At 52.2% G+C, this 24,869-nt stretch overlaps 11 protein-coding genes across 11 annotated transcripts; 4 read left to right on the top strand and 7 right to left on the bottom strand.

The window, feature by feature from the left end:
• Positions 1-139: 139 nt before the first annotated feature.
• Positions 140-2,698, top strand: MYCFIDRAFT_198333 (uncharacterized protein; the record flags this gene model as incomplete). The annotated part of the gene is made up of 3 exons (XM_007930873.1): positions 140-482; positions 536-2,590; positions 2,640-2,698. 3 exons carry the CDS (start codon positions 140-142, stop codon positions 2,696-2,698), a joined length of 2,457 nt encoding a protein of 818 aa, XP_007929064.1.
• A 326-nt stretch (positions 2,699-3,024) lies between these two features.
• On the top strand, positions 3,025-4,071 carry MYCFIDRAFT_86729 (uncharacterized protein; the record flags this gene model as incomplete). The annotated part of the gene is made up of 3 exons (XM_007930874.1): positions 3,025-3,219; positions 3,284-3,556; positions 3,658-4,071. The coding sequence occupies 3 exons, from the start codon at positions 3,025-3,027 to the stop codon at positions 3,838-3,840; spliced, it is 651 nt and encodes a 216-aa protein (XP_007929065.1). The 3' UTR covers positions 3,841-4,071.
• Positions 4,072-4,520: 449 nt separating this feature from the next.
• Positions 4,521-4,888, bottom strand: MYCFIDRAFT_176982 (uncharacterized protein; the record flags this gene model as incomplete). The annotated part of the gene is made up of 4 exons (XM_007930875.1): positions 4,521-4,583; positions 4,618-4,738; positions 4,804-4,820; positions 4,856-4,888. The coding sequence occupies 4 exons, from the start codon at positions 4,886-4,888 to the stop codon at positions 4,521-4,523; spliced, it is 234 nt and encodes a 77-aa protein (XP_007929066.1).
• A 749-nt stretch (positions 4,889-5,637) lies between these two features.
• On the bottom strand, positions 5,638-5,799 carry MYCFIDRAFT_18535 (uncharacterized protein; the record flags this gene model as incomplete). The annotated part of the gene is made up of 1 exon (XM_007930555.1): positions 5,638-5,799. A coding segment is annotated over one exon (162 nt), but the record flags the coding sequence as incomplete, so codon positions are not given.
• Positions 5,800-10,353: 4,554 nt separating this feature from the next.
• On the bottom strand, positions 10,354-12,417 carry MYCFIDRAFT_49717 (uncharacterized protein). Its single transcript, XM_007930635.1, has 4 exons — positions 12,329-12,417; positions 12,134-12,264; positions 10,641-12,078; positions 10,354-10,575 (listed from the first exon to the last, which is right to left on the bottom strand). The coding sequence occupies exons 1-4, from the start codon at positions 12,372-12,374 to the stop codon at positions 10,505-10,507; spliced, it is 1,686 nt and encodes a 561-aa protein (XP_007928826.1). The 5' UTR covers positions 12,375-12,417; the 3' UTR covers positions 10,354-10,504.
• A 2,064-nt stretch (positions 12,418-14,481) lies between these two features.
• Positions 14,482-14,994, top strand: MYCFIDRAFT_18029 (uncharacterized protein; the record flags this gene model as incomplete). Its single annotated transcript, XM_007930552.1, has 2 exons — positions 14,482-14,625; positions 14,710-14,994. Coding segments are annotated over 2 exons (429 nt in total), but the record flags the coding sequence as incomplete, so codon positions are not given.
• Positions 14,995-15,367: 373 nt separating this feature from the next.
• MYCFIDRAFT_211926 (uncharacterized protein) lies at positions 15,368-16,936 on the bottom strand. Its single transcript, XM_007930876.1, has 3 exons — positions 16,113-16,936; positions 15,970-16,042; positions 15,368-15,898 (listed from the first exon to the last, which is right to left on the bottom strand). The coding sequence occupies exons 1-3, from the start codon at positions 16,183-16,185 to the stop codon at positions 15,586-15,588; spliced, it is 459 nt and encodes a 152-aa protein (XP_007929067.1). The 5' UTR covers positions 16,186-16,936; the 3' UTR covers positions 15,368-15,585.
• An 802-nt stretch (positions 16,937-17,738) lies between these two features.
• Positions 17,739-18,494, top strand: MYCFIDRAFT_204406 (uncharacterized protein). The gene has a single exon (XM_007930877.1). It carries the CDS (start codon positions 17,752-17,754, stop codon positions 18,004-18,006), a length of 255 nt encoding a protein of 84 aa, XP_007929068.1. The 5' UTR covers positions 17,739-17,751; the 3' UTR covers positions 18,007-18,494.
• A 313-nt stretch (positions 18,495-18,807) lies between these two features.
• On the bottom strand, positions 18,808-20,514 carry MYCFIDRAFT_56540 (uncharacterized protein; the record flags this gene model as incomplete). Its single annotated transcript, XM_007930661.1, has 3 exons — positions 20,401-20,514; positions 19,080-20,335; positions 18,808-19,016 (listed from the first exon to the last, which is right to left on the bottom strand). Exons 1-3 carry the CDS (start codon positions 20,475-20,477, stop codon positions 18,808-18,810), a joined length of 1,542 nt encoding a protein of 513 aa, XP_007928852.1. The 5' UTR covers positions 20,478-20,514.
• Positions 20,515-21,159: 645 nt separating this feature from the next.
• Positions 21,160-22,471, bottom strand: MYCFIDRAFT_49725 (uncharacterized protein). Its single transcript, XM_007930636.1, has 3 exons — positions 22,253-22,471; positions 21,473-22,173; positions 21,160-21,409 (listed from the first exon to the last, which is right to left on the bottom strand). The coding sequence occupies exons 1-3, from the start codon at positions 22,436-22,438 to the stop codon at positions 21,202-21,204; spliced, it is 1,095 nt and encodes a 364-aa protein (XP_007928827.1). The 5' UTR covers positions 22,439-22,471; the 3' UTR covers positions 21,160-21,201.
• A 956-nt stretch (positions 22,472-23,427) lies between these two features.
• On the bottom strand, positions 23,428-24,585 carry MYCFIDRAFT_77787 (uncharacterized protein; the record flags this gene model as incomplete). Its single annotated transcript, XM_007930708.1, has 1 exon — positions 23,428-24,585. The coding sequence occupies one exon, from the start codon at positions 24,583-24,585 to the stop codon at positions 23,428-23,430; it is 1,158 nt and encodes a 385-aa protein (XP_007928899.1).
• Positions 24,586-24,869: the final 284 nt, after the last annotated feature.

The raw sequence follows: 24,869 nt of genomic DNA on the forward strand, positions 1-24,869 counted from the left end.
TCCCCCTCGAAGGCGACATGGGTGGGGCGGCAGATATTCCAAGGCCAGCATGCGGTGCATTAGAATAATATTTGCTGCCACATGCTCCGTGCTCGCCCACATGCAGGCGTGACGAACCTCGACGGTGCAATGCTCAGCAATGGCCACCCAGGAGAATCGTGGCCAAGAAGAGGCACCAGCCGGCGCGCAATCGACATCTGTCGACGTCGCAGAACGCCCGCAGACTACCGAGGTCGAGAGTGGCAGTGGCTACAATGCGCGCGCATCGACTTTCCACGACCCGAAGGCTGCTGAGGAGTCTTCAGGCCGCGCAAAAGCTCCCATGGAGCCCATAGGCATCGAGGAGAAGGAGCACGACTCGGTGAATGGCAAGGTCCACGCGCTCACGGCACCAGCGACCGCCGACGACGTGATCACGAATACGATTCATCTTCATGATGACCCATCACTGCCGGCCATCACCTTCCGCTCCATGTTCATAGGTAGGTTGGGAACAGGAATCGCCCCGCTCACGCCACGCCACGCTTCTGACCAGGCGGCCTCATAGGTGTTGGTCTGTCCATCTTCGGCGGCGTGCTCTCCGGCATCTACTACTTCAAGCCGCAGACCGTTGAGCTCCCAGCGGTGTTTTTAGCCGTCCTGGCATTCATGCTCGGAGAAAGCATGTCACGCATCATCCCTCGAAAAGGACGAATCGGCAGATTCTTGAACCCGTGTCCATTCAACATCAAGGAGCATCTTGCCATCACCATCATGGCAAACTCCGCAAGCATATCTGCCCTTGGACTAGAGATCATTGCTGTCGAGAGGCTCTACTACGACAGGAAGCTGAATGCGGCGATTTCCGTGTTTCTGCTCCTCTCGTCTCAGTTCATGGGCTATGGAATCGCCGGCTTGATGCGTCGCACTATGCTCTACCCCAAGGTCATGCTGTGGCCGGCGAACATTCCCATCAATTCCATGCTGGAGAACCTTCACCTCCGTCTACCCGAAGGTCGGAAGCCGCTTCGAGTCTTTCTCCTGGTCTTTGCCGCAATTTTCATCTGGGAGCTGTTCCCACAATGGATCATGCCAATCCTTACGGGTATCAGCGTCTTCTGTTTGGCGAATCGCAGGAGTAAACTGTTTACCAACATCTTTGGCGGTGCGCAGGGCAATGAAGGCCTGGGCCTTTTCTCAATCTGCCTTGATTGGCAGTACATCTCTGGAGGCTACTCACCCCTGTACTTCCCAATCAGCAGTTTGATCAGTCAGGGCATCGGCGTTTGCGGTTGCATCGTGCTATTCGCTGGTGTCTACTATGGCAACATCTGGAACGCTACCAAATACCCATTCCTGACGCAACTCATTTTCTCCGACACCTCGACCGTCGAAAATGTTGTGCAGTACAATCAATCATTCGTCATAACACCAGACAACAGCATTAACATGACCGCTGTGGAAGATCTCGGCCTGCCTGCTTTTTCTGCTTCCAACGTACTCAACTTGCTCCTCACCAACATGTGCATTGCCGCTGCGCTAGTCCACTTGTTCATCTGGTATCCGGACGAAGTCAAGGTGGCATTCTCATTCCTCGATCCACGAACCCTCTACCGCTCCATCCGCGACTTGCCGGTAACAGTACGCCGAGCATTTACTCCGGGCGCTCGGGCTGACGATGAGGAATGGAAGGACCATTATGATCCGCACTACGCTTTCATGAAATCGTACAAAGAGTGTCCAGACTGGTGGTTTGGTATCGTCCTCATCTTGTCGCTTGTCGTGGGGCTCATCGTCATCTATCAAGCGAATAGCACACTTCCGTGGTGGGGCTTCTTCATTGCTTCTTTGGTCGGCTACGTTCTCATCGTCCTTCTGGGCTCCATGCAAGGCATCACTGGAGTTCCTTTTAGCATCCAGTCCATCGTGCAGATGATCGGCGGCTACATCCAGCCTGGCAATCCTGTCGCGAACATGTACTTCTCTCTCTACGGCTATAATGCTCTTTTGCAGGGCAAGTCACTCGCCCAGGATCTCAAGCTTGCTCAGTATGGCCATCTCGCGCCAAGAGTCACATTCTTCGTCCAGATGCTCGGCACTCTGATTGGAGTCGTCTTCAACTATATCATGGCCAATAGCATCATCACCAACCAATTTGAAATCCTACGCAGTGTTGAGGGCACCAATATTTGGTCGGGCAATCAGGCGCAGCAGTTCAATGCTCAAGCCGTGACATTTGGTGGCTTACCACATCAGCTCTTCAGCGTTGGTGGAATATATGAGTGGGTCCCGCTCTCGATGTTCTTCGGATTTCTCGCGCCCGTCCCATTCTGGCTTGCGCACCGCAAATGGCCGAAGCTTGGGCTGAACCATGTCAATACTCCGGTCATCCTGTTCTACCTGTGCTATCTCAATGTTGGCATCAACTCGTCGCTGATGATGTTCTTCATCATCGGCTTCACCTCGCAGTGGTTCATCAGAAAGCACTATCCGAATCTGTTCGTGAGATACAACTACCTTGTATCAGCAGCATTGGACGGTGGGACATCGGTCATGGTCTTCATCTTATCGTTTGCTGTGCTTGGGGCTGCAGGAGCAGCGGTTGCATTCCGTAAGTGTCGCCTCTGGTCTCAAATGACTCTATTGCTGACCCCCTACAGCTTCTTACTGGGGCAATAATTCCTCCGGCAATATTGACTACTGTTACAAGTCTTCATAGTCGTGATGGAAGCAGTTCTTCACTGCTCACAGTTTACAATATCACATCACTCTCGTTCCATATTTTCAGTCTTTGCCTTTCTTCTGCATTTCGTCCCTTTTGCCGCATCAATCAATGCCACGCCGGTGACCATCTCCTTGCTCAGCATGTGCACGAATGTCACCCACCCCTAGAGGAGACCGGACACTGCAATCCATCAAGAAGTGCCCAATCAATCCCTCAATCAAAACTCCAATCAATATTTAACAAACACCCAACCTCACCTCACACCTTCCATCCACAAATTTCTCCCACTCCCATCTCCCTTCCCAACACCCCTTCCAACTATGGGACCCTCAGAAGAAGGCAAAGCCCTCGCAACCCCCGAATTCTGGAACACGCGCTACTCGAAATCCGACGGCTCAACCCCAACCCACGAATGGTTCCAAACATTCTCAGCCCTCAAACCGTTCCTCGACCGCCATCTCCTCCCCACCACAAAATCAAATCCCAGAATTCTCCACCTAGGCTCCGGCGATAGCGTAAGCCACCCCAAACACATAATCCCGAGGACGCCGCCGATCCTACTAATAATCAACAATGTAGACGATCCCTTTCGACCTCGCGAAGCTCGGATATGCGAATCAGATCTGTATCGACTTCTCACAAGTCGTCATCGATCTTATGAACAGCCGAGCGGATGCTGTCACCTCGGGGATTGAATGGATATGTGCCGATGTGCGAGACATGTCGGATACCATCGCTTCGAACTCTGTGGACGTGGCGTTTGACAAAGGTACTCTTGACGCGATGATTCATGGAAGTCCGTGGAGTCCACCTGAAGATGTGGTTGGGAATTGTGGGAGGTATTTAGATGAGGTGAGTAAGTGAACGAGTCTCCAAACGAGCGAAATTTGATATGACGAGAGCGAGTTTGGAAATTTTGCACCATATCAGCTGATTCGAGAGGGTTTTGCTAGGTTCGGCGTGTTTTGAAAGACGATGGGGTTTTTCTTTACGTTACGTATCGACAGCCGCATTTCATGAAGCCTTTGCTTAACCCTGAGGGGAAGTGGGAGATGGAGATGGAGGTTTTGGGGGGTGGGGGTGGGAGTTCTTTTGAGTATTTCGGGTGGGGGTTGAGGAAGGGGAAGGAGGCTTGATGGGTGCTTGCGTTGGGTCTGGAGATCTGGCGGGGCTGCATTCGTGGGGACGGTACTCTGGTTCTTTCCACCTCGGGGTTGTTTTGAGTAATGATGCTAGCAACTGGTTCAGGTTGGGCTGATGAGAGCAGATGCGCGACGATAAGAGCTCCTCTCAAGCTTTTGTGTGTGCACTCGCATTAGGCTGCGTTCAAGATTTCGATCACGCTGGATGGAGAAACAATTGCTCTCAAGCTGCATGTCTTCACTTGAATGCCTTGCAGAGAAATTCTTGCATTCACATGTCGACGGATATCTTGGCAAGGGAGTCAAGGATCTAGGGGAGAGTTGTCGTAGCATACGTTTTGGCATCCAGGCGCCCTGCTTACGCTATTCGGAATCGACCACGCTAATGTGCAAGTGGACTTCCATGACTTGTCACTTGAAGCTAGCGCGATGATCGCACACGTATCGAAACAGCTTCAATCCTTGCATCTTAGGGACCTGCAACGAACACGATTGCTCTCGTTCTAGCAGCTTCGGGCCCTTCATCCATTTTCGGATCCCTTTGCAGCTCAATCGTACAAGTCTTCGCCCTCGGCTGCGGCTGCTGGCAATTACTGATCATTTGGGCTGCTGTTGTGCTCCCAAATGATAGCGGATAGGTTTTCGCGCTGATGGGACGTAAACTATAGAACTCATTACTGCTCTTCGCTGCAAGGCCTCTTCAGGAATGCTCGAGATTCTGGAAAATTTGAGTCGACCTGCCGCGTACAAAGAAACATCTCCGAGTCGCACGGCCTGTCTCGAGCTGACGATCTCAGCCACTCCACGTATTGCCAGGCCCAGCAACACTGATGCAAGTGCAATTGTATGGCCATTTGGAATATCCTTACCCGTGCCCGAGATATGAAAGTCTCTTCAAGCCTTCGGACCTGCCGACTCTGATCATTATTTCCCGCTCGCATTAGGCTAAAAACAGACTCCCTCCTCAGGTTGCTCTACGGCCTGCCTCTGGAGTAGGTGCAGTCCTCACAGCGCTCGGCATTGACGGAGGTGAATTCCACATAGTTAGCTAGAAATCGTACGGGATCTCCTACCAGACGGTTCCGACCCCTGACTGCCGAAGAAAGCAATGACAATAGAGCCAGCGGTGATTCCAAGCTGCGAAAAAATTGTCAGAATCATTTTGGCCATACATCGTGATTAATGACATGGAACCTACCGAATCAAGAGACTTGTTCTGGAGGCATCTCTTGTGCTCGTTCCAGGTATGGGAGAGAAGGACTTTGCCCTTGAAGACAAGACCGATCTTGTTCTCTGGGACACCTCGACGATCTCCCAACTTCTTCGCAATATCGATCGCGGTCGTGCTGGGTTGGAGATCGCTGAGCCAGGAGTCCACTTCACCTGGACAACGTATCTTGATGCCGAATTTGGAGGTCAGGCCAGGAGTGCCTGCAGCCGCGTTCACGTTGGAATTGGCTTCGCGGATTGCAGTCATGGCATTGCGTCCTGAACCAGAAATTGCTGCGCCGCGGGAACCTGGATGGAGGCACATGTTATAAAACGCGGAGCCAGGTGGGCGTATGCGCAATAGAGGGTGGCCCTGCGCGCCCGAAGGAATATGGATTGGACCATTGCGAGGCTTGGGACATGTGCGCGTCCAGACGTGAAGATCAACAGTGCTTCCGTCGCCGACTTTGAGCTGCGGAAGAAGGAAGAAGGTCAGTGGCAGGGCTATAACACATGGAGAGCTTCAGAACTCACATCGCTCAGTTTCGTGCCAGCAACATTATCTAACCATCCGAACACCGGCTTACGCCGAAAAAGCAAGGTCTGTTCATCCTGTGGAATGCCGTCCTTCTCTTCAATCATCTCGGCGACTCTGTCAACTGTAGTCGACGACTGGACCTCCAGAGTAAGGACCTTCCCATCGGGGTTTTGTATGAAGATGGTGAAGCCGTTCTTGGACTTGATTTCGAACGGCAGAGCCTTCACAGCTGCTGTGACGGCTTTCTTCGCGGCATCTTGGTCAATGAGCTTCAGCCAGTCCCTCAATTCTGCGTCGAACTTTTTGCCTTGTTGTATGGCGGCAGCGGTTTCTAGTGGAAGTTCGAGGTCTACCGTGACCTTCAGTTTCAGCGATATCGTTGCGGCACTGCGATCAGATGAGTTCGGCGGAAGCTCGATAAATGCGAGGTTCTTGTGCGCGGAGATGTCGTGGTGAGGTTGTGCGATTGTGGAAGAGATTGCGGCAAGAGGTTGGTGGGTGTGACGTACGATTCTTGGCAAGAAAGTGATGGGGTCTTGGCTTTCACATGCTGACTTCAAATTTCACAGCATCATCCATTGCTCTGGTCTCTGCACAGCTGTTCAACAGGTTCTGCATTGCTATTTAATCTCAATCGCACATCTGGTCCCTTACTGATCAGTACGTCCTCCTCGTACGAAAGAGCACTTCTTCCCACCAGAAGCGCCGAGCCTCATCATCGCTCAACGTCATTCCTCAAGAAGTCCGGCCACCACAGGAATCCAATTCCACCAAATCCTTCCACCATCATCTATCCCAGCCTATAGAATCATCAGCATCAAAAATTCCTCCACTGGGAAGCTAGCAATCCTACCTCTTCCAAAGTCACCTCATCGTCGGTTTGTCGACCTGCAATTCGATCCTCAAATGACATGTACAACTCTGAAATTTCCGGGTCATGGCCGCGCTTGTGGTGATGGATAGCCTTCTTGACATCGAGAAAGGTGTTCGTGGGCCGCATATTGACCACCATGAGGACCGAATGGAGCTCTGGGCGCCGTGCACGAGCCTTCTGCGCCGCTATCATTTCAGGACCCGCTCGCACGAAGCCATGCCCATCTACCCATGAGTCGTCCGCTTCGGAAGCCTTGCCGTCATCGTGATAGATCATGATAGTGATGCGGATTTCGCGCTCTTCTGGTGCTGGTGCACTGCCTGGACCGGCGATTCTACACTCTCCAGCCCGTAAATGCACAATGCCGAACTTGCTGATGTCTGTCTGAAATTTGTCAGCCGTGGCAAAGTATTCAATGAATAGAGACTACTTACATTGCACAACTTCGTCGATCCACGCAGGACGATTGCTTCGGTGCCGGGTCTGAGGTCAGAGACCCATAGCAGGCGGCGATAATCGTTGGGAACGCCTGGGAGAGAGGCGCGAACCTCTGTCAGAAGGTCTTCGATCGTACTATTGCTGTGGATCTTGCGGGTGGAAGACAAGTTCTTGTATTGGACACGGACACTCACGAGTTCGTCGTCGATAGCGACATGGGGGGAGGCTCGTGGATCTTGTAAGGCCACTGAAGTTGTATTGACGGGACTGGTTTCAACATCGATCTCGGACGCGACGCTCGCACCCAAAGGCGATGAGTTACTGCCGCCGTCTTCCTCAAGCAAGATCTTGCTCGTCATCTCCTCGGCCTCCTGAATCGCTTTTGTCGCTTCTTCATCAGCTTCCTCTCTCCTGATGGGCAGTGAAGATTCTTTCCCATCGCCGCTTGCGGCATAGGTCTTGATTGCATCGATCGCAGCACTCCTTAGGGTAGCAGTGACTGCCTCGATGTCGAGAGTCTGCTGGTTGCCAGCTCGAACGGTGATCATAGTCTCTAGCGGCACTTCGATTGTGGTGTTGACGTTGACGTTGAACTTGACATGCTTCATGGTAGTGTTGGAATCCATGTTGTTCATCGCAGTGAGTTGTTGCCTTGAAAGAGATGTGCGATGGGTAAGCTGAATGGTTTTGCCGGTCGCGAAGATAAAGTCCGTGGAAGATCAAAGCGTAGGTGGTGAATTTCTAGACTTCATTGTTGGCATGGGATTCTGTTTGCTCTGACTTTCACATGCTAGAAGCGTCCATTTGCTTCTCCGTTCTGCGCTCGCCTCAACCCAGCTGAATTGAAACCTCCTTGGGCTCATCAGTACATCATATTCAGTGCTCATCTCCACACCCTTTCTTCTCAACCGCGCGCTATCGATCGTCCACACCAGCACCGCCAACCTCATATCCTCAACGATATGTAAGGAACACTTGAATGACTTCTCTTCCCCTGAATCCAAGCTATGAAACATCGTCAGCTAAATCAAACCTGCGTGAAGAGCTGTGGGAAGTCATCTCTGACATCGAGATGGGCGGCTGTGTAGCTCGAATCTCGTATGGCAGCGCCTTCACGGCGTCAACGACGGCGGCGGTGATGGCAGCGGGAATCTGGGGCGGCGCGACTTGCGTGCTGCTACCGTTTTCGCTGGTGGCGGCTTTGATCGCTGCCACGATCTCGAGAGGGAGTTGGAGGGTGACGTTGACGGACATTGTGACGGTAGCGCTGTAAGTACGTAGAGTCAGCGTCACGTTGCAGGAAGAAGAGCTTGAGTCAAGCTACCTTTTGGTGACCGAGCTTGCCGTGTGGCGGCTAGCCTCTGTCTTCGCGATGGCGGTGGTTTTTGTTGGCATTCGGATCTAGGATATTCCGACTTTCACATGCTAGGGACTTTGCATTCTGGCAGCCGGGTCCGACTCGCTTCGCAGCTTCTGTAACGTCGCGATCCTTCACATCACAGTCTGACGCGATCAGATATCATCCCTTTCAGGAGTGTCTGCCACTATCCGGTGCAGATTGCCACTTCTGTTAATCGATGCATCCTTCATCCTCTATCCATTCGTAAAGATCGTCGTTCATCTCATCAATCTCTGCGTCGAAGGCTCCATCCTCCTATTCAAAAGCCCCATCCCAGAGCGCAGAAGCCTTAGGGACAATCTCAATGACCTCTCCGCCGCGGAAGCCCAGCTGTCGGAAAAATTCAGCACAGTCCAGAAATATGCATCACGGCGTATGATATTTCTTACCACTTGAAGTGTCATATTACACTTGCGAAGACTCTCAACCACAGGACAAATTCTCCGCCCTTCATGAAGAAGGATTCGAGGAAGGAGACCCGCATCATCCTTTGATTGGGCCATTTCATTGAGCTGACTGATGGCTGTTGTTGGTTCGGCGTGGACGATGAATTGCTTCGAAGCACATCTCGAATGAGGTCGGAGTGGGTGAAGAAGGAGCTGGGCGGGCGAGATGATCTGGCGCTGTGGTCGGCAGAGCTGAGGGTGAGCGCTACTGGAAATGAGCCGGGCGAGACCGCGACTCTGATCCTGCTGAAGAATTTCGGTTCGGTGAGCGAGATCGACTTCGCGATTCTGGTATCAGAGTACGAGCAACTGGGTAGCGACTGCGATACTGTGACATCTGCTGAGCGCGAGCAGGTGATGCAGGTCGCGGCTGAATCTGAACTGCAAGAGCTTTGACAGCACGAATCAAGGCAGTTCTCGTACTGTCTTGGACTTCCTCTATGCCCGGCAGATCTTGGAAGTCGTTTGCAGTGTCGGCAGCAGCTTGCATTGCTGCGGCCAGCTCGAGCGGCACCTGAATCGTGGTATCGACGAGGATGTTGATTGTTGTTGGCTCAATTTCGAATATACACATATTGCGGCTAGGAAAGCTAGATACAGCTAATGTCGACTTCTGCTAAATAGTAAACGGAAGACTCTTAACGGCACTGCAGACCGCATTATTCATTTTGCCCCGAAGATCGTCTATGCCCGGTGCATATTCGAGGTCGCTTGTTATTAGCTCAATTTCGAATATACGCATATTGCGGCTAGGAAAGCTAGATACAGCTAATGTCGACTTCTGCTGAATAGTGAACGGAAGACTCTTAACGGCACTGTAGACCGCATTATTCATTTTGCCCCGAAGATCGTCTATGCCCGGTGCATATTCGAGGTCGCTTATTGTTAGCTCAATTTCGAATATACGCATATTGCGGCTAGGAAAGCTAGACACAGCTGATGTCGACTTCTGCTAAATAGTGAACGGAAGACTCTTAACGGCACTACAGACCGCATTATTCATTTTGCCCCGAAGATCGTCTATGCCCGATGCATATCCGAGGTCGCTTGTAGCGCTTCTAGCAGCTTGCATCGCGGCGGCCAGCTCGAGCGGCACTTGAAACGTGGTGTTGATGGTGAGATTGACCGACATGACGACTCTGAATGTAAGCTTGATGCGCTTGAAGGAAGAGTAGTGGAGGATGATCGGTCGCTGCTGGTGGTGTTGGCGGAAAGCGAAGTATGGTCTATCTCCGTTTCAGCCCCTTCCTGATTGAACGCAAGCAGAGGCAGGCACAATACGCACCTTCTATACTGATCTTTAATTGATGCTGCACCTACTCACTACTCCTTACGTTAGCAAGGGTCTAAGGACAAAACTAAGCTGTTGTAAGCCACCTGTCAGTACTCAACACAACCATCCCCATTCACATATCTCAACATCCTCTTCTTCCTCTGCTTTTCTTACCGTCCCAGATCATTCTACCATTACGCCCCCCCAAAAAAAGAAATTCCACCCCACTCAACTATAGCCTGCTCGACTCGCAACTCACATCGAGCTTCTAGCAATCACGCGGACGTCACCGGCAAAAAAAGATATCTGCTAAAGTGAGCATCAATCATTGAAAAGCTGTCCCCGATATTTTTTTTTGGTGTAGGACTGTCCACATCAGTAGCAACTTCAAGATGAGCCATGTCCACAGAGGCAATGAAACAAGATGTATGTTGAATAAAATCGCTAAACTGCCAGCATCAAAGACCTAAAATATTGAAATCTATCTCAGACGAGTGAGCTCCAACAAATCGTGTCTTGCAAAGAAAGATCGGTTTTTCTTGCCAAATAAGTCTGCAAAGTTACGATGAGTCAGCAAGGGCTTCAATAGGGCAAAGAATCACGTGACTTGGACTTACACATGGGGATCGTGAGGCAACAGATCACCACCTGTACGCTTGAAATCCAGTAGAAGACAGGCTTGATGTTGCCGGAAACGAGCCAGTTGTATCCCGAAAAGGTGAGGCCGAAAGAGAAGATGTTTTTGAAGATCATCTCGCAGGTGAAGCCTTCGATGGCGAGATCGCGGTGGCCGTCAACGATGTAGAGGGCAGCTGCGACAGTGCCGACGACCATTCCCGCCACCTCTGCGCCGAAGAAGAAGTCCGGCCAGAACCAGCGGTACTTGTGAGTGTTGGCGCTTGTGATTCCGAAGCCGTAGAGACCGGCGACACCGAGAATCATCATGGGGATTACGAGGAACATGCGGAACTCGGGCTCGTAGATACCGTTGTTGCGCTTCGTTAACCAGATCATGAAGCTGTCCGACATCAAGGCAGATACGGCAAGACCAACGAGGGATCCGATGAAAGCGCCAGTGTACATGTATCCAGTCTCCACCTCGTTGAAGAAGAGCGGTGGTCCCAGCATAATGGCAGCAAGCACAATACCGATCATGACTGTCCAGCCAATCATCACACCTTGAATCAAGCATGACCATAGAATGCCAGGGTGGAAGAAGAGGGGGAACGGACGCAGCACGAGCTTGAAGAAGCTCTCATCCGTCTTGCGACCATTGAACAAGGCGATGTTGTCTCGTGTGATGAACTTGAATGGCATAGGTTGGTGCACGTTTGCGATGGTCCTCTCGGCAGTGCGTGTTGCGCCTTTGTCCATAGAGGCGTTGCCAGGTTCATCTCCAGAGACGTGCTTCAGCTCGTGGTCGGAGATGCTGCCATCTGAAAGCTGGGACCAGGTCATGTCGGTGTTGAGTCTGCTGTCACGCACGAAAGCGGTCTCGGGACAGAACAAGATGACGACAGGTAGCAAAGCAGCAGCGAAGATGGCAATGAAGTAGAAAGTCCACTGCCAGCCCAAGGTGTGGGTCATCTTGCCCACAATAACTGGGGTAAAGAAGGCACCGCCAAAGAGAGCACAGTTGCTGACAGCCATTCTCTTGCCTCGTTCGTGCACGAAGTAGAGATCGCCAACACTCACATTGACCAGTGCTTCAAAAGGAGCCAGACCGACGCCCTGGAAGAAGCGTGCGGCCATGAGGGATTTGTAGCTGTGTCCACTGCCGCCTCCCCAGGCAGAACTGATGATGATGATGACGGTGCCCAGCACGTAGAGATGTCGTCTGCCCCAGATTCTTGCGCTGGCCACGAACATGAAGCCAGCCACGCCTACGCCGAGTAAATGATATCCTGTCAACAGCGCGATCTTCGTGAAGCTCTCCCTAAAGTATAGGGTCAAGGTGAGGGTATTCGCGGCGAGGAGCGGTGACATGGTCGACGCGATGACCGATAGCAGACATAGCACGCCGCATATAAGATCTCGTTTCCATAACGGCCAGTTCTGCTCACATCTCAGTATGCCGCTGCTCCATATCTTCTCCACACATTCTCTATACCAGCGGGTCTTTGGGATCGTCACTCGGCTGCGGTACCAAGATTAGACCAGTCTTGCTCTTTTTGAGCTTCGATGTGTCTCTGCCGCGCGCGAGCGATGCGGCCGGATCGAAGTCCTCGAGCGTAGCGGTTCCTGGCAGATCATGTTAGCTCGATGTCGCTCGACGCCGCAGGAGCATTTAGGGTAGCGTGCTTACCAGGCACATGGGAAAGCTTGGTGTCGTTCAGCACACCGAGCCCCATCTTGAATGAATATCAATACAATAAGACACTGCGCTGTACTACACAGAACGTCCGAGAAGCAGAGAAGAGAGAAAGGATGGCAACATGGCGACGGTGTCGGTGCGAGGCTCGTTAGTCCAGAACCTTGAAGCCTTAATTCAGGGAGGGTGCTGGGCATCTACCGTGAACCACAATCGCGAGCTTCCGGAGGTACCGGCGTACCGCATCATGGTCAACGGTTGGCAGCATGGGCATCGCGTTCATCTCAGAGGGTAGCAGACCTCGCTACGACACATTTCAGTAAAGCAAGAACCCACTCTGGTTATGCTGTGTGCTTCAAACTTTCATGAGCCAACGACAAACTCCTGCTTTCGGCCAATGCGGCTAAAGCATAATAAGATATAATAAGAGGTCGTGATGTCTACATATGATCGTGCTCCCATGTCTGTGCCATTTTTGGATCACAGCGGTCCCTTGCATGTTGAGCTGTACGAAGACGTCGAATAGCATGCTGATGGCGATGCTTTTCAGGTCATCTTTCTGAAAGCAGAGCTCCGTTAGAACCTACTTCTCACGCAGCAACGATGCTTTGAGGAGAACATGCCTCATTAGGCGCGCAGTCGACACAAAGCTCCAGGACTAGGCTCAAGCTGATACGTACTCAAATGACAAGGTAGCTTGCAGCCGGCGTTACAAATGCCGTCTCTGGCCATACTACTGACACGCCACGCCGACACTGCGTTCGAGTTTGTTCACCAATCGTGGAGCCTCGGTTACCACCTTCGCGAAATGGAGAGTGGAGACTTGTGGTCTGACAGGAGATGTATGTATACTGCGAGCACCACACGGTCGAGATCGAGAGCCAGTCTGGTCTGGTGCGCGGCCGAGATGAGAGGAGGTAACTCTTCTCTGTTATGGCAGACAGGGAGACAGATGGAGTCCTCTGCTTCTGTCGTTTCGCCAAGCGTCCGCAACCTACCACCGTACGGAGGGACCACAGACGTGAAAGCAAAGAGGAAGTCCTGCACCGCGCTTGTCGCACGCTCGAACTCTGAGTCGTGGTCGAAGAACTGCACGCATTCCGACAACGCGACCAGGAGACATAACTGGCATCATCGACAGAGAATTGACTGTCGTATTGGTTTGTACTCGCTTCTCGGACACCGAAATCCATCGCCACACTGAAGTGACCCATCGAAAACCAGCTTCCTATATCCACGAGAATCTTTCTACAGCGCCACGGACTCAGTAGAGTCCTGGCAACACACACCGTGGAAGTGCTCTCGGCTGCCGAAGCGACCAGAAGTGAGCGTAAGTGTGTGTCGTGGCTGGCGCTGGGTACTTTTCGATGAAGAAAAGATCAGGAAGAGATCGAAAGAGCGCTGGAGAATTCAGTGCGACAGCCGCGCTAGTGGCGGCAAGTCCCTAGCGTGCTTGGCGGAAACCTGAGGCCGTCACGGGTAGCGCCGAACTTGCGGAGGCCTTCTTTGTCTCCACGATTTTGAAACGAGATCTCGAACACTGTGTGCAATCTCAGCCAGACAACGGGATGGACACGGTTTAAGAGTGCCTCTCTTCCAAGGCGTCCGTCGCACACGAGAATAGCAAATCGGTTACTGCTTCACAGGTCAAGCACACATTTCCTTTCCTTTCCTTCTCTTCTTACACCTCCACTCTTTCGGAGCAGAAACGACCGTCGTTCTTATTTTCTCACGACCGCGTTGATCGCAGTCGCAAAAAGTCATTCGCTCCTTCCAGCAGCCCAAATCCACCGAGTCACGCGAAAAGGCTCTCGCAATCTGTTCGAGAGGCGAACTCACAGCGCAGAAGATCGACAGTTCCAAGCAGGATCTAATCCCTGCGTAACGCTAAAATGCCAGGCACATATTCGCTTCGCGTGCTGGCGAAGTCACTCTTTGTTGGAAGTGCCTTGGCTGCAGCAGCAGTCGATTCATATACGACATTGACGTCAACCACGACCGTCGCAACTGCCACTACAACGATCACTTTGACCCTTTCCAGAATCACAGCTTCATCCACCACAACACATTCGGCGATCGATCCTCCCACCCAAGCGAGACTGCTAGCCAGCTCGACTTTCACAACCACTTCACCCCTACCTTCTCCCACAATGAGCTCCTCATTCCAAAACGAAGTCCTCAACAGCACGAACTGGTATCGTGCCCAACACGAAGCCGCACCCTTAACCTGGAACTCCACTTTAGCCTCCTACGCCCAAGACTATGCCAAAAACTGTATCTGGAAACATTCCGTAAGTCTCTCTCTCAAAAAAAAAAAAAACAAGTCCTTGAAAATCAAAATCCACCACCTCGTAACATTTATTCGTCTTGCTTAGGGCGGCCCCTACGGCGAAAACCTCGCCTCAAACTTCCAAACCCCAACCCTCGCCATCTCCGCCTGGGCCCAAGAAGAAAAAACCTACAACTACGCCCACGGAAAATTCTCCGAAAAAGAAGGCCACTTCACCCAACTCGTCTGGCAAAACACAACTCAAATCGGCTGCGGACTCGTGCAATGCGACAACAATGACGCTGCGGATTCGGGCGTGAAAGGCGCATATCTCGTTTGCGAATACAGTCCGCGAGGAAACGTTGAGGGACAGTTTAAGGAGAATGTTGAGAAGGCTGGGATGGATGAGGAGGATGGGACACTTGGGTTTGGAGGTGCTGCGGCGGGGAATTTGCATGATGGGGCGAGGGAAATGGTTGTTACTTTGGTGGTTGTTTATGTGATTTTTGCGCTTTGCTTTTTGTGTTAGTGAGTGGGGATTGAGGATGAGGATGGGGATGGGGGTTTTGCGTGGTTGGTTGTGAGAGATACCCAAGGCTTGATTGTTGTTTTTTAATGGTGTTGTTTGTGCATAGCGTGGGTGTGGGAGAATCTGACCTAGAGCAGGTTTTGGTACTCGTTCTCTTCGTTTGCTGCGTTGGTCCTGTAGCGGTTTCTGGGAGTGGTCAGTCAAGTTTCTGTGCCCATTAGCTTTAATGCTCGTGCTCAGCTGATTTGTTCCCTCCCATTCGAACGCTTCCTAAGCTTGAGACGCGGAATCCTACTTCCCTATCCTGCCGAAATGCTTCAATGATGATTCACAAGCCGCTATACACATCCTTTAAAGCCCTGGTATCTCTAACCCGCTCATCTCGGAGCTAGACACGCAGCTTCTCTTCCACACCCACACCCCCAATCCTCTCTTCCCATCCCTCTCCCACCCCTATGATGATGCCTTCCCCCCAACATCCTTAACCTTCCCCTTAGCCCCCTCCACCACCTCTCCAGCCTTCAAACTCGCCCTCTGCACCGCATCCTTCGCCTGCCCCAACCCTTCCTTCGCCTTACTCTCCAGCGCCTTCTCTTTACCCCCCATATACCAATAATTCACAAACCTATAACCTTGCGTGACTTGCGCGCTGAAATTTACTAAATGGCAGCCGAAGAGCAGGTAGTTTTTGGGGCTTACGGCCAGCGAGTAGCGCATGAAGACGCCCGAGTAGCCGCAGAGGGCGAGGGTCATGCGGCCGGAGATGCTAAACGAGGAGAAGAAGAGGTGTTAGTTGGGGATGAGGAGGAGGTGGGGTTTGGGGGAGGCGCAGCTTACAAGTCTGGGTCTTTTTGTGTGTCCATTACTGCTGCGAGGGGGATGCCGAAGTTTGAGGCTGGACCCCAAAAATCTGTGGGCGCATGTCTTTGTGAGTCTCGTGGGTGTAGAGGGGTTGGGCCGTTTTGCTTCACTTCACGTACGTGTTGAGCAGAAGTAATCGGTTACCGGGTTGGACCGGATTTTGGCATTGAGGGCCTTGATTGCCGCCGCCATGGTGATCGCCTGGTAGGGTATTGGGGCTTCGGCGGCGGTGTGGACAGGCGGTGGTGGTGGTGGTGGTGGTGGTGGAGGTGTGGTTGTCGCTGCAACTTCAATGTCTGTGGAAGTGGAAGCTGTGAGCACTTCGGCGAAGCGGACGGACCGATCGGCGCCAAGATGGCGGGAGGAGGATCAGGGCAATGTGAATATCAAAGTGTAAACCCGTCTACCTTTCACTTAACTTCATCACAACTTGGCCTGGCCTGGAAAGACTTCACTGCGCAGCGCAGCACGCCCTGTTGACGACAACATACAACACATAGCTTGCAAAGCTCGGCGTGCTCAGTCAGCGTGCTCAGCGTGCACAAAAACCTCCACGGACTTCACTACTGCGGATTCCACACAATCCCACGGCACCGATCCATCATCTCCACGACAAAACTGAAAGATTTGTTCCAGTAGCGCGCGGAAATTCTTGCGTGCAGTGGTGCACACTATCTGTGCCCGGCTATGACACTCTACCACTGCCCTGCTCTACAACTCCTGCGAAGAAGGCAACCCTTGTCGGCACTGGACGTATACCGCTCGCGAACAGTCAAATACTCGTCAAATGATGCGGTAATCAGGAAAGCGGTGGGCACTCAACACAAGACCGATGAATCTCGGCGTCACGATGCACCTCAAGGCAAAGACGAACGGCCACCAGCTGGCCCAACAAACGAAAAAGGGTCCTTGGCAACCAGGTTGTCCCAATGGACACATGCTTCGCTCAGCCGTCACTCGCAAAATATTTCGCGGCGAGAGATAGCGGCATCCCAAGCACAGCCCGAGCATACTCGTCGTGTCGCCGAGCAATTACAACACTCCCCTGAGAATACATCACAAATTCTCATTAACTGTATCGATTCGGGGCATGTTGTTCCCCAACAGACGATCGCTCTGTGTCTCAAGCATGCGTTCGGAAGGAGACAGGAGAAGGATGAAGGACCAATCGCCCGTCCGATTCTGAAGTATATTCTGGAAGATAGCAATAGATGGCTCCCGCTGCTTCTCGACTCCAACGATGGTTCAAGGACCCATTTATGCTACTTCGCAATTCTAGAAGGGCTGGAACGAATCGTCCAGGACTTGTGCATGGTTGACGTCAAAGAGCAGGAGTTTGGTCGACAGCTCACGCTGCAAGAACGTAATGTATGGAGAGGAAATCTTTTCGGAGCACTCGTGCGTGCGCACACACATTTGACTCCAGGCAATGCCGATTCGGCCATGCGAGCCTTCTTTGAGGTGATAGATCGCAGGCAGAAGCGATTCGAGGAGTCCGGAATCAGAAGAGACGAATTTGCACGCGATACACGTACCGAAGCACCCGGAATAGTGACCTTGCCGCTGTGGTCTGCCACGATGTTCTTGATCAAGACGATAGCAAATGGCAGGCTGGTCAGCACCGATAGTGCCCTATATGGGCGATTTGAGGCATTTCACTGTTATCCAAAGGCGAGATCCAAGTCGACTCCTGAACAGCACGCCTGGCACCGTGCCTGTCTTGCTCTCTTTCGGCCGAACAGCCCGGATCAGCAGCCTATGATAGCATTGCTACGAAAACTTATAAGAGACCATCGGATCGAGCAGCGAGGAGAAGGAAATCCTATTCCTGACATGCTTCAAACAGCGTGGGCAATCAGAGCAATCAAGCGGACCCATGAGATTGCTCTGCGGAATGGCAATGCTCAAGATGCAGATTGGCTGGCAGATACATTCGGCGAAAACGTGCAGTTCTGGTCTCTGTCCAGTGGCGGTATTGCAGCTAGTGGCAAGCTCCCGCGCAGCAAAACATGACCTGAGATATATAAGTCCGAACAGCGTTCGAGATGCAATTCGTTCTGGATCTTTACGACCACCTTCCGCCCATCGCCTTTGTGCCTGAAGGCCTTGATAGCATCTTCGAGCCCGCCTGTCCCAATCTCCTCATACTCTTTGTAAAGGCTGAATCCTTCCTCCTTCAACGAGTGATTGCAGCATTTGTTTGTTCTGCCGTACCTAGTCATTGAGCTCTCATATATGGTCCCACCTTTGAAGTCGCCAACACTGCTCCAGTCATTTGTACCGGTATACGACACCTTCAGGCCCTGGACCATCCAAGAGCAGCTGTCTGGAAAGCAGCTCCTAACGTGACAGCTTGTGGAATCGTCAAGTTTGCTGCCTTCCGCATTGCCGCCATGGCATTCATGAGAAAGTACTCGCGTGCGGTGCTGCACTCTTTTTGAGGACCCGACTCCCGAGCCTAGAGATGGAAATATAACACCCTTCACGGTTGCTTGCAATTGCGAATGGGAAGACCGAGCTCAACTTGAATCTCATATTTCTGCTTTAGTCTTATTATACACGATGCACTTGTGCAGATTCGCGAATACAGTGGGGCCTTTCATCCTGGAAATCCATCCTCCACATGCTAGGCTCTCAGCAAGCAACAACACTGTCTGCGTGTGGCGTACTTCGCGTACGCCAACCCGAGGCGCTGTCATGTCTCATGCTGACTTACTGATGACGAAATCCGCAATTTCATGCTATTCTACGCAGACCAATACAGCGACTCTCATATCTCATCTCTTCCTTGGACAGCCTCCGAAAGCATCCCGACTAGTTCTTCTCCTCATGAACGCTAATTTGCTCAACCACACTCATGCGCTTCTCTGCGGAAACAGCGAACTCCCTGTAGCGGTGCTCCTCATCCGCAGCAGTGGCATGGATGACTCTTGTGGCCTCCTTGTCCAAACCCATCAGGGCTCTTGGGCTGTTGTAGAAAATTTCATCGATCTGCTCGAGAGAGCGACCAGAAGTTTCGACGCCTACGAAGGAAGGTCAGCAAATGTCTCAGACATTTTGGGGCTCTCGGGTTATTGGTGGCTTACCGAAGAAATAAGTGAGAGGCACGAAACTGGCGCAGACGATGGCCCAGATCCAGAAGTAATTGCCGCTAATGTGGTCCAGACCAATTGGGGTGACCATTACCACGACGAAGTTGGATGACCAGTGGCTGAAAACACCCACTGCGGTGGCCTTGTTTCGGACACGCAGAGGCTGGATCTCAGCACTGTAGGACCAAGAGACTGGAAGGATACCGAGGGTGAAGCAGTCGAGGTACAGGAACATGAATGCCACGGCAGCAGCGGCGCTGGAATGCGATTGCTTGATGAGACAGCCGGCAATGACAGCCATGCAAATCGCGCAACCGATACTGGACCAGATGACTGTCCATCGGCGACCGATCCTGTCGATGTAGAAGTATGGTGGCCAGGAGAAGACGGCATACTGAGTGAAGGCAACCGAGGCGAGGATCAGAGACATGGAGCTGCTAAAGCCGAGGTATGACTTGAGGATGTAGGCGAGGTAGTAGCAGAGGGCGTTGATACCAGACCACTGATTCATCATGAATGGGCCCATGCCGAGCAGGACACGCTGCAAAGTGCGAGTCTTGGTAGCGTTGGAGAAGACCTCGGTCCAGGTTGGCTCGCCATCTTGGTCCTCCGTTGCGATGGCTTCGAGAATCTCGTTCAGCTGGCCCTTGACTTCTGGGTCCTCCTCCGGCTTATCGAGAAGGCGAGAGATGACGTGGCGAGCCTCGTCGGTGCGCCCGTGCTTGGCGAGCCATCTTGGCGTTTCTGGGATGAAGGGGCAGCAGAGCAGGACCAGGAGGGAGAAGAGGATCTGGCACGCAATCGGGAATCTCCACTGCAAGCTGGAGTCGGCGTACAGGCAGCCGAAGCAGAGCCACGAAGCGATGGCAACCCCGATGATAATCAGAGCGGATTGCACGACTAGAAGTGCACCACGGTTGTGTGATGGCAGTGTCTCGGATTGTAAAATCGGCACAGCCACTGTCGACAAGCCGACACCGACCCCTGCGATCACTCTCGAGACGGCCATCTGTGCGTACGAAAAGCTTGCCGTCTGGATCGTGGCTCCAACGATGACGACGAAATTCGCAAAGATAATACTGCGTCGCCGTCCGATTTTTTCTCCCCAGACGAAAGCTGCTACGGCACCGGTGGCACAGCCGAGATCGTAGACTCCAGTGACGAGACCCGTCATCGTGGAACCGGGGTTCCCAAGCATATCCTGAAAGCGTTGACCACCCAGAATCCCGCCGAAGAGTCCCTGATCATATCTACGATGGATGGAATCAGTGCTGCAGCTGTGACGGCGTGGTTTGTATGCATGCATCATACATACCCAAAAAGCAAGAAGTCCAGCCCCGAAGCCAGCAGAATCACTGCCACGAGCTTCGAACCTCGGAGTTCAAATACCATCTTGTCGGTATCTCAAGTGGGCACAACGAAAGCCAAGTCGTAGTCTTGTTCAGAGACAAGGATCTTCTCCAAATTCTTCACGACAGGCGAAGTCGAAGAATCTTATATACTGGCTCCGTTCGGCCCTAGCCGAAGCATGTCATGCCTGTTCGACACGAGATTGTTTCTGATGATCTTCGGCAAATGTCTTCTGATTTCACTTTTTTGCTCCGCACGCGTTGAGATTTCCCCAGATAATGCTGGGGTCCATCGTGCGGAGTGATGTCTGGGGGCACGGCAAGTCTTGCGGTTTCCCCAGACGGGAATTCCTAAGGGTGGGCACGTGCTGCTCTGTGAAGGGGTGGTCGTTTTGGGGAAGCCGAGATTTGGGCCAAGACCTGCCTTCTTGAGAGAAGCATTTTGTCGTCGAAAATGGTGCAGACGCCTCCCTCTGGACTTGTGTTAAGAATCTGACAGCCACGCGATCGTCGCGTGCGGTCGGGACGAACCTTTCTTTGGGTGTGTCTTGAAGAGGAAGTCCGGGATCACAAGTGCTGACTGCATTGTCGTGCTACAGCATACAGTGTGGAAGCACGACGTTATCGATATGCCGCCACATGTTGCACGATGCGGTGATCATAGGTCACACGGTCAGAGGCAGGAGTTCGAGACTTCTTCGAATCGACTCACTCCGCGACAACATCGAGAAGAACGTCGATCTACGCCGCCTCGGACTGATAATGGACTAATCATAATACTTCACACTGACGCCCTTCAGCACCTCCTTCTTATTCCCCCCACGCGTCTCCGCCTTGTCCTGGTTCTGCTTGACACGCATTCTCACCCAGTCCCCAGCCTTGATACCAGCCGCTTCGCCCTCTTCATCAGTCTTGAGTCCAAGACGCCTCAGCAAAGGACTATCAACAGTCTTGAGGTCCAAATCGTACGCCGGGCTATCGAACAAGAATTAGCACACGATGAAAAACCCGCCAGCGAGCAGCACATCCATCACCTACCGCAAAAAATAAAGCAGACCTAATCGATCCAAATGAGCCTGATCCTCAGGCGGAGCACAAACCCGATGAATCGAAGACTTGAGATACCCATTCGTCCAAAACTGCAACACATCCGCAATATTCACCGTGATACTCCCCGGATACGGCTTCACCCACTTCCACGTACCATCAGGCATATAAACCTGCAGAGCCGCGATGGGCTGCCGGAACAGCAACGTCAACGACCCAAAATCCGTATGCCCCCGCGAATACAGATTCTGATACCGAGCATTCTCCTCCGCCGTCCTCGCTCGATAAACCATATACCTCAAATGACAATCACTGACGTCCTCGTACTTGTGCCCATTCGACAGGTACTCTTCCGGCAATTCCAGCACGATCGAGATGAGGACCAAAAGTTTCTGGATCGTGTTTTCGGCCATGTGGCGTTGGAAGGTCTCGATTTCGGCGCGGTGGTCGTGCAGGATTTGCGGGTGCGATCGCTCGAGGGCGGGGAGATGTTTGAAGACGTTGTACATTTCGATGTTGTCTCGCAGGCCGGGCAGAACTTCGCTTGTGCCTTGGGGTCGATAGCCGGAGTAATGGCCGTGTTCGAGATCGGCTCGATGAGCGAGCTTTTCTTCCACGGGGAGGGAGAAGAGTTCTTTTCCTATGGCGAATTGCCGGTCGATCTGTTCTTGGCTGAGACCGAAGTTCGTGATCTGTTCATTGAACTTTGTCGTTAGTGGATCGAGCATGTTTCTTTTTTTTTTCTTCTGCACGACACGACACGCAACGCACGTAGAAGAAGCCGACATTGTGAACGGCATCTCGGAGTTGGTTTGCTAGCTTCTGCTTCCCGCCTGGAAGTTCGAATTGCGATAAGTCGAGCGTGACGAGATCGGCCCAGTCCAAGTCGTATTTGGATTCAGCTGCTTGCTGATATGTTGGAAGTTCCCGACGCACTGTTTGGGTCGCGGTCGTCATGCTGGAAACGTTATGGTATGACAATCATGAGGATCTTTCTTCACCAACACTCAGACTGACAGCACTTCCATCATCAGGTTTATCTACGAAACACCTCTTGCCCACCTGGCCGATAGCCGGCACCCCTCATACATCGTCCAGTAGCAGTCGCCGCGTTCCTGAGTACGTACCATGTGAAAAGTGGATCTTGCTTACCGACCTCCATCACGTGTTTCGAGCTTGGCTAGCACGCAATATGCATGTCGACTTTGCAAAGGCTCGCTTCGAAGTACTTCATATTGAGCTACAATGTTGATGCTGTGATGCTATAGGATGACGATGCCCGCGTCGACTTAAGTGTTCAAAGATTTTGGTTTACTATTGGCGACTACGGCTTTCAATTCCACTGATCTGCTTAGACGTGATGCCTAAGACCCGGCTTAGGACTTGCGAATACCGGTGGAAGATGTCAGTTCTCGCATAGGTACTTTGAAACAACGGCCTGAAATCAGAAAACTCTGTCGTTTGGTCTCGCTACGATTCGAACGTAGATTTCCCGCTTAGCTCACAATTGATCTTGTAGCAAGTTCCCTCTGACGTTGAGGTGGGTTTCTCGGTCGACTGTGCGACGGATGTATTCGGATCGACAGTGCGAACAGTGGGTTTCGGTCGACTTGCGCGACGGAATGGTTATCGGTGTCGACTACGCGACAGGAGATTTTTCCTTCTGGGAGTTCGAGCCATCAAAGGTTGAGCGCGGACGTGCTTCCATTGCACTACGAGACCTTTCTTTCATTGTTATTGGAAGCTGAGTGGTGGTTTTAGAAAAAGATTTTACAGGCAGGTTTCGAGTTCTCAGCGAGAATGTGAGGTTGGAGTGATGGAACAGATGTCATTGAATTTGTTGGTTCGCCTCGCTCGCTGTGCTTAGTAGCAACAAGATGCCTGCCTGAATCACCTGGATTCATCTGCAGGCTCTTGATACAAAAGAAAACCAGCAACTGATTCGCTCAACCTGACATTGCCGCCGACTTGGTATCCTTCGCCCGCTTCACCTCCCTCGCCCAAGCAACAAAACCAGCCGGATCCTTGATAAACGCATCCACAACCACAGCATCCGTACGCTCAAGAACATCCTCACGAAACTGTTCCCCTGCCTTCCTCGGGCTCTCCTTCCTCATCAGCGTGCCCAGAATAGCCAGGTCGGAAGGCTGACAGCATCCAAGCGTGACGACATCGGAAGAAGCCATCTGCCTCGTCATAACTTTCGGCTGCGTGACAATCGGCCGAAGCAGGACTTCCATTCTCCTCATATTCGCTTCCCAGACCCCTGAAACCACGGCATCCTGCCAAGGAGGAGGTGCGTCGGCGATGACAGAGAATTTGGTGAGGCCTCGGACTTTTTTCAAAGTTTGGAACGCCATGGTCGCGGCGAGTTCTTCGTCGGTGAAAATGTCTCTAACCGCACGCGCTCCGTTTAGTTGCACGGTGTATGTGCCGGGACGGTATTCGATGCTTTTCAAAGCGGGAAATGCATCTGTACCACTCTGTCGCACAACGAGGTCTGATGTGGCGTGACACACCGTGAGCGTTTCGATATGTCGGGACAGGAATGAGGGTCTGGAGACCAGGGTTGTGCACGAGAAGTCGAGAATTTTGACAGCGTCTGCTACGGCTGAGAGTTCCCAGGTCTGGTTGCGAATATATGCCGATGCTGCTGCGTAGAAGAATGCTTTATTGACACCGAGGAAGTCGTTGATTTTGTGGCCTGGATATGCCTTGATGGAGGACTTGTGAGAGTTTCGGAATGCTTGAGAGATCTCTTTGGCGAATTTATGATCTGACTCCCACCGCCTGAAGCTTTTGATGCGGAAGTTTTCGACAGTCGGGTATGCGAAGTTGAAGATCATGTCCACCATTTCCTGCGGGAGGTCGAAAAGCTGGCGACATGGCTCACGCATATCGAGCACAGCGCCAGAGTTTGGGAGCGCACGGGCTGAGATGACTCCAGGAGATGAGGTGGAGTGGGTGCCGCCAGGAGAGACGCCGCGAGCTTGGGGGCTGTTGGCAGGTGGAAGCGATTTGAGAGGCGCCAGCGCCTCGAAGAGGATGTCGTCGTCTTCGATGACATAGGGATCTTGTTGGGTGCCTGCCCCAGTGTGCGCCATTTTGAGTGGACGTAAGGAAGTCTTGAGCGGGTTTGAGTGATGTGGAAAGAGAAAAGACTTGGGAAGCAAAGTGAAAAGTCATATATAGTCGTAGGAGGTGGTTGGGTAGTCTGTGCGTGCTATTGTTAGCATTCACTATTGTCACATGCAAGTGAAGTGAAATTCGTCCCCTATTGTCACATGCACGTTCAGCCGAATTCCTTTCCTATTGTCACATGCAAGTGAATCGGCATTACCTCCCTATTGTCACATGTAAGTTCAGCAGGATTCGTTCCCTACTATGA

The sequence above is a fragment of the Pseudocercospora fijiensis genome (genome assembly GCF_000340215.1).
Source record: "Pseudocercospora fijiensis CIRAD86 unplaced genomic scaffold MYCFIscaffold_7, whole genome shotgun sequence".
Taxonomy (NCBI): domain Eukaryota; kingdom Fungi; phylum Ascomycota; class Dothideomycetes; order Mycosphaerellales; family Mycosphaerellaceae; genus Pseudocercospora; species Pseudocercospora fijiensis.

Excerpts from the sequence above, each read along its gene's own strand:
- MYCFIDRAFT_204406 (XM_007930877.1), top strand. The coding sequence starts at position 17,752 with ATGATAGCATTGCTACGAAAACTTATAAGAGACCATCGGATCGAGCAG.
- MYCFIDRAFT_49717 (XM_007930635.1), bottom strand. The coding sequence starts at position 12,374 with ATGGGGCTCGGTGTGCTGAACGACACCAAGCTTTCCCATGTGCCTG. Across the intron at positions 12,265-12,328 it reads CAAGCTTTCCCATGTGCCTG|GAACCGCTACGCTCGAGGAC; the intron begins GTAAGCACGCTA and ends ATGATCTGCCAG. Across the intron at positions 10,576-10,640 it reads TTGCCTCACGATCCCCATGT|ACTTATTTGGCAAGAAAAAC; the intron begins GTAAGTCCAAGT and ends GTAACTTTGCAG.
- MYCFIDRAFT_211926 (XM_007930876.1), bottom strand. The coding sequence starts at position 16,185 with ATGGCGGCGGCAATCAAGGCCCTCAATGCCAAAATCCGGTCCAACCCG. Across the intron at positions 16,043-16,112 it reads CGATTACTTCTGCTCAACAC|ATTTTTGGGGTCCAGCCTCA; the intron begins GTACGTGAAGTG and ends ATGCGCCCACAG. Across the intron at positions 15,899-15,969 it reads ACACAAAAAGACCCAGACTT|CATCTCCGGCCGCATGACCC; the intron begins GTAAGCTGCGCC and ends CTCCTCGTTTAG.
- MYCFIDRAFT_49725 (XM_007930636.1), bottom strand. The coding sequence starts at position 22,438 with ATGACGACCGCGACCCAAACAGTGCGTCGGGAACTTCCAACATATCAG. Across the intron at positions 22,174-22,252 it reads ACAATGTCGGCTTCTTCTAC|ATCACGAACTTCGGTCTCAG; the intron begins GTGCGTTGCGTG and ends TTCAATGAACAG. Across the intron at positions 21,410-21,472 it reads GGTCTGCTTTATTTTTTGCG|CCCGGCGTACGATTTGGACC; the intron begins GTAGGTGATGGA and ends CTTGTTCGATAG.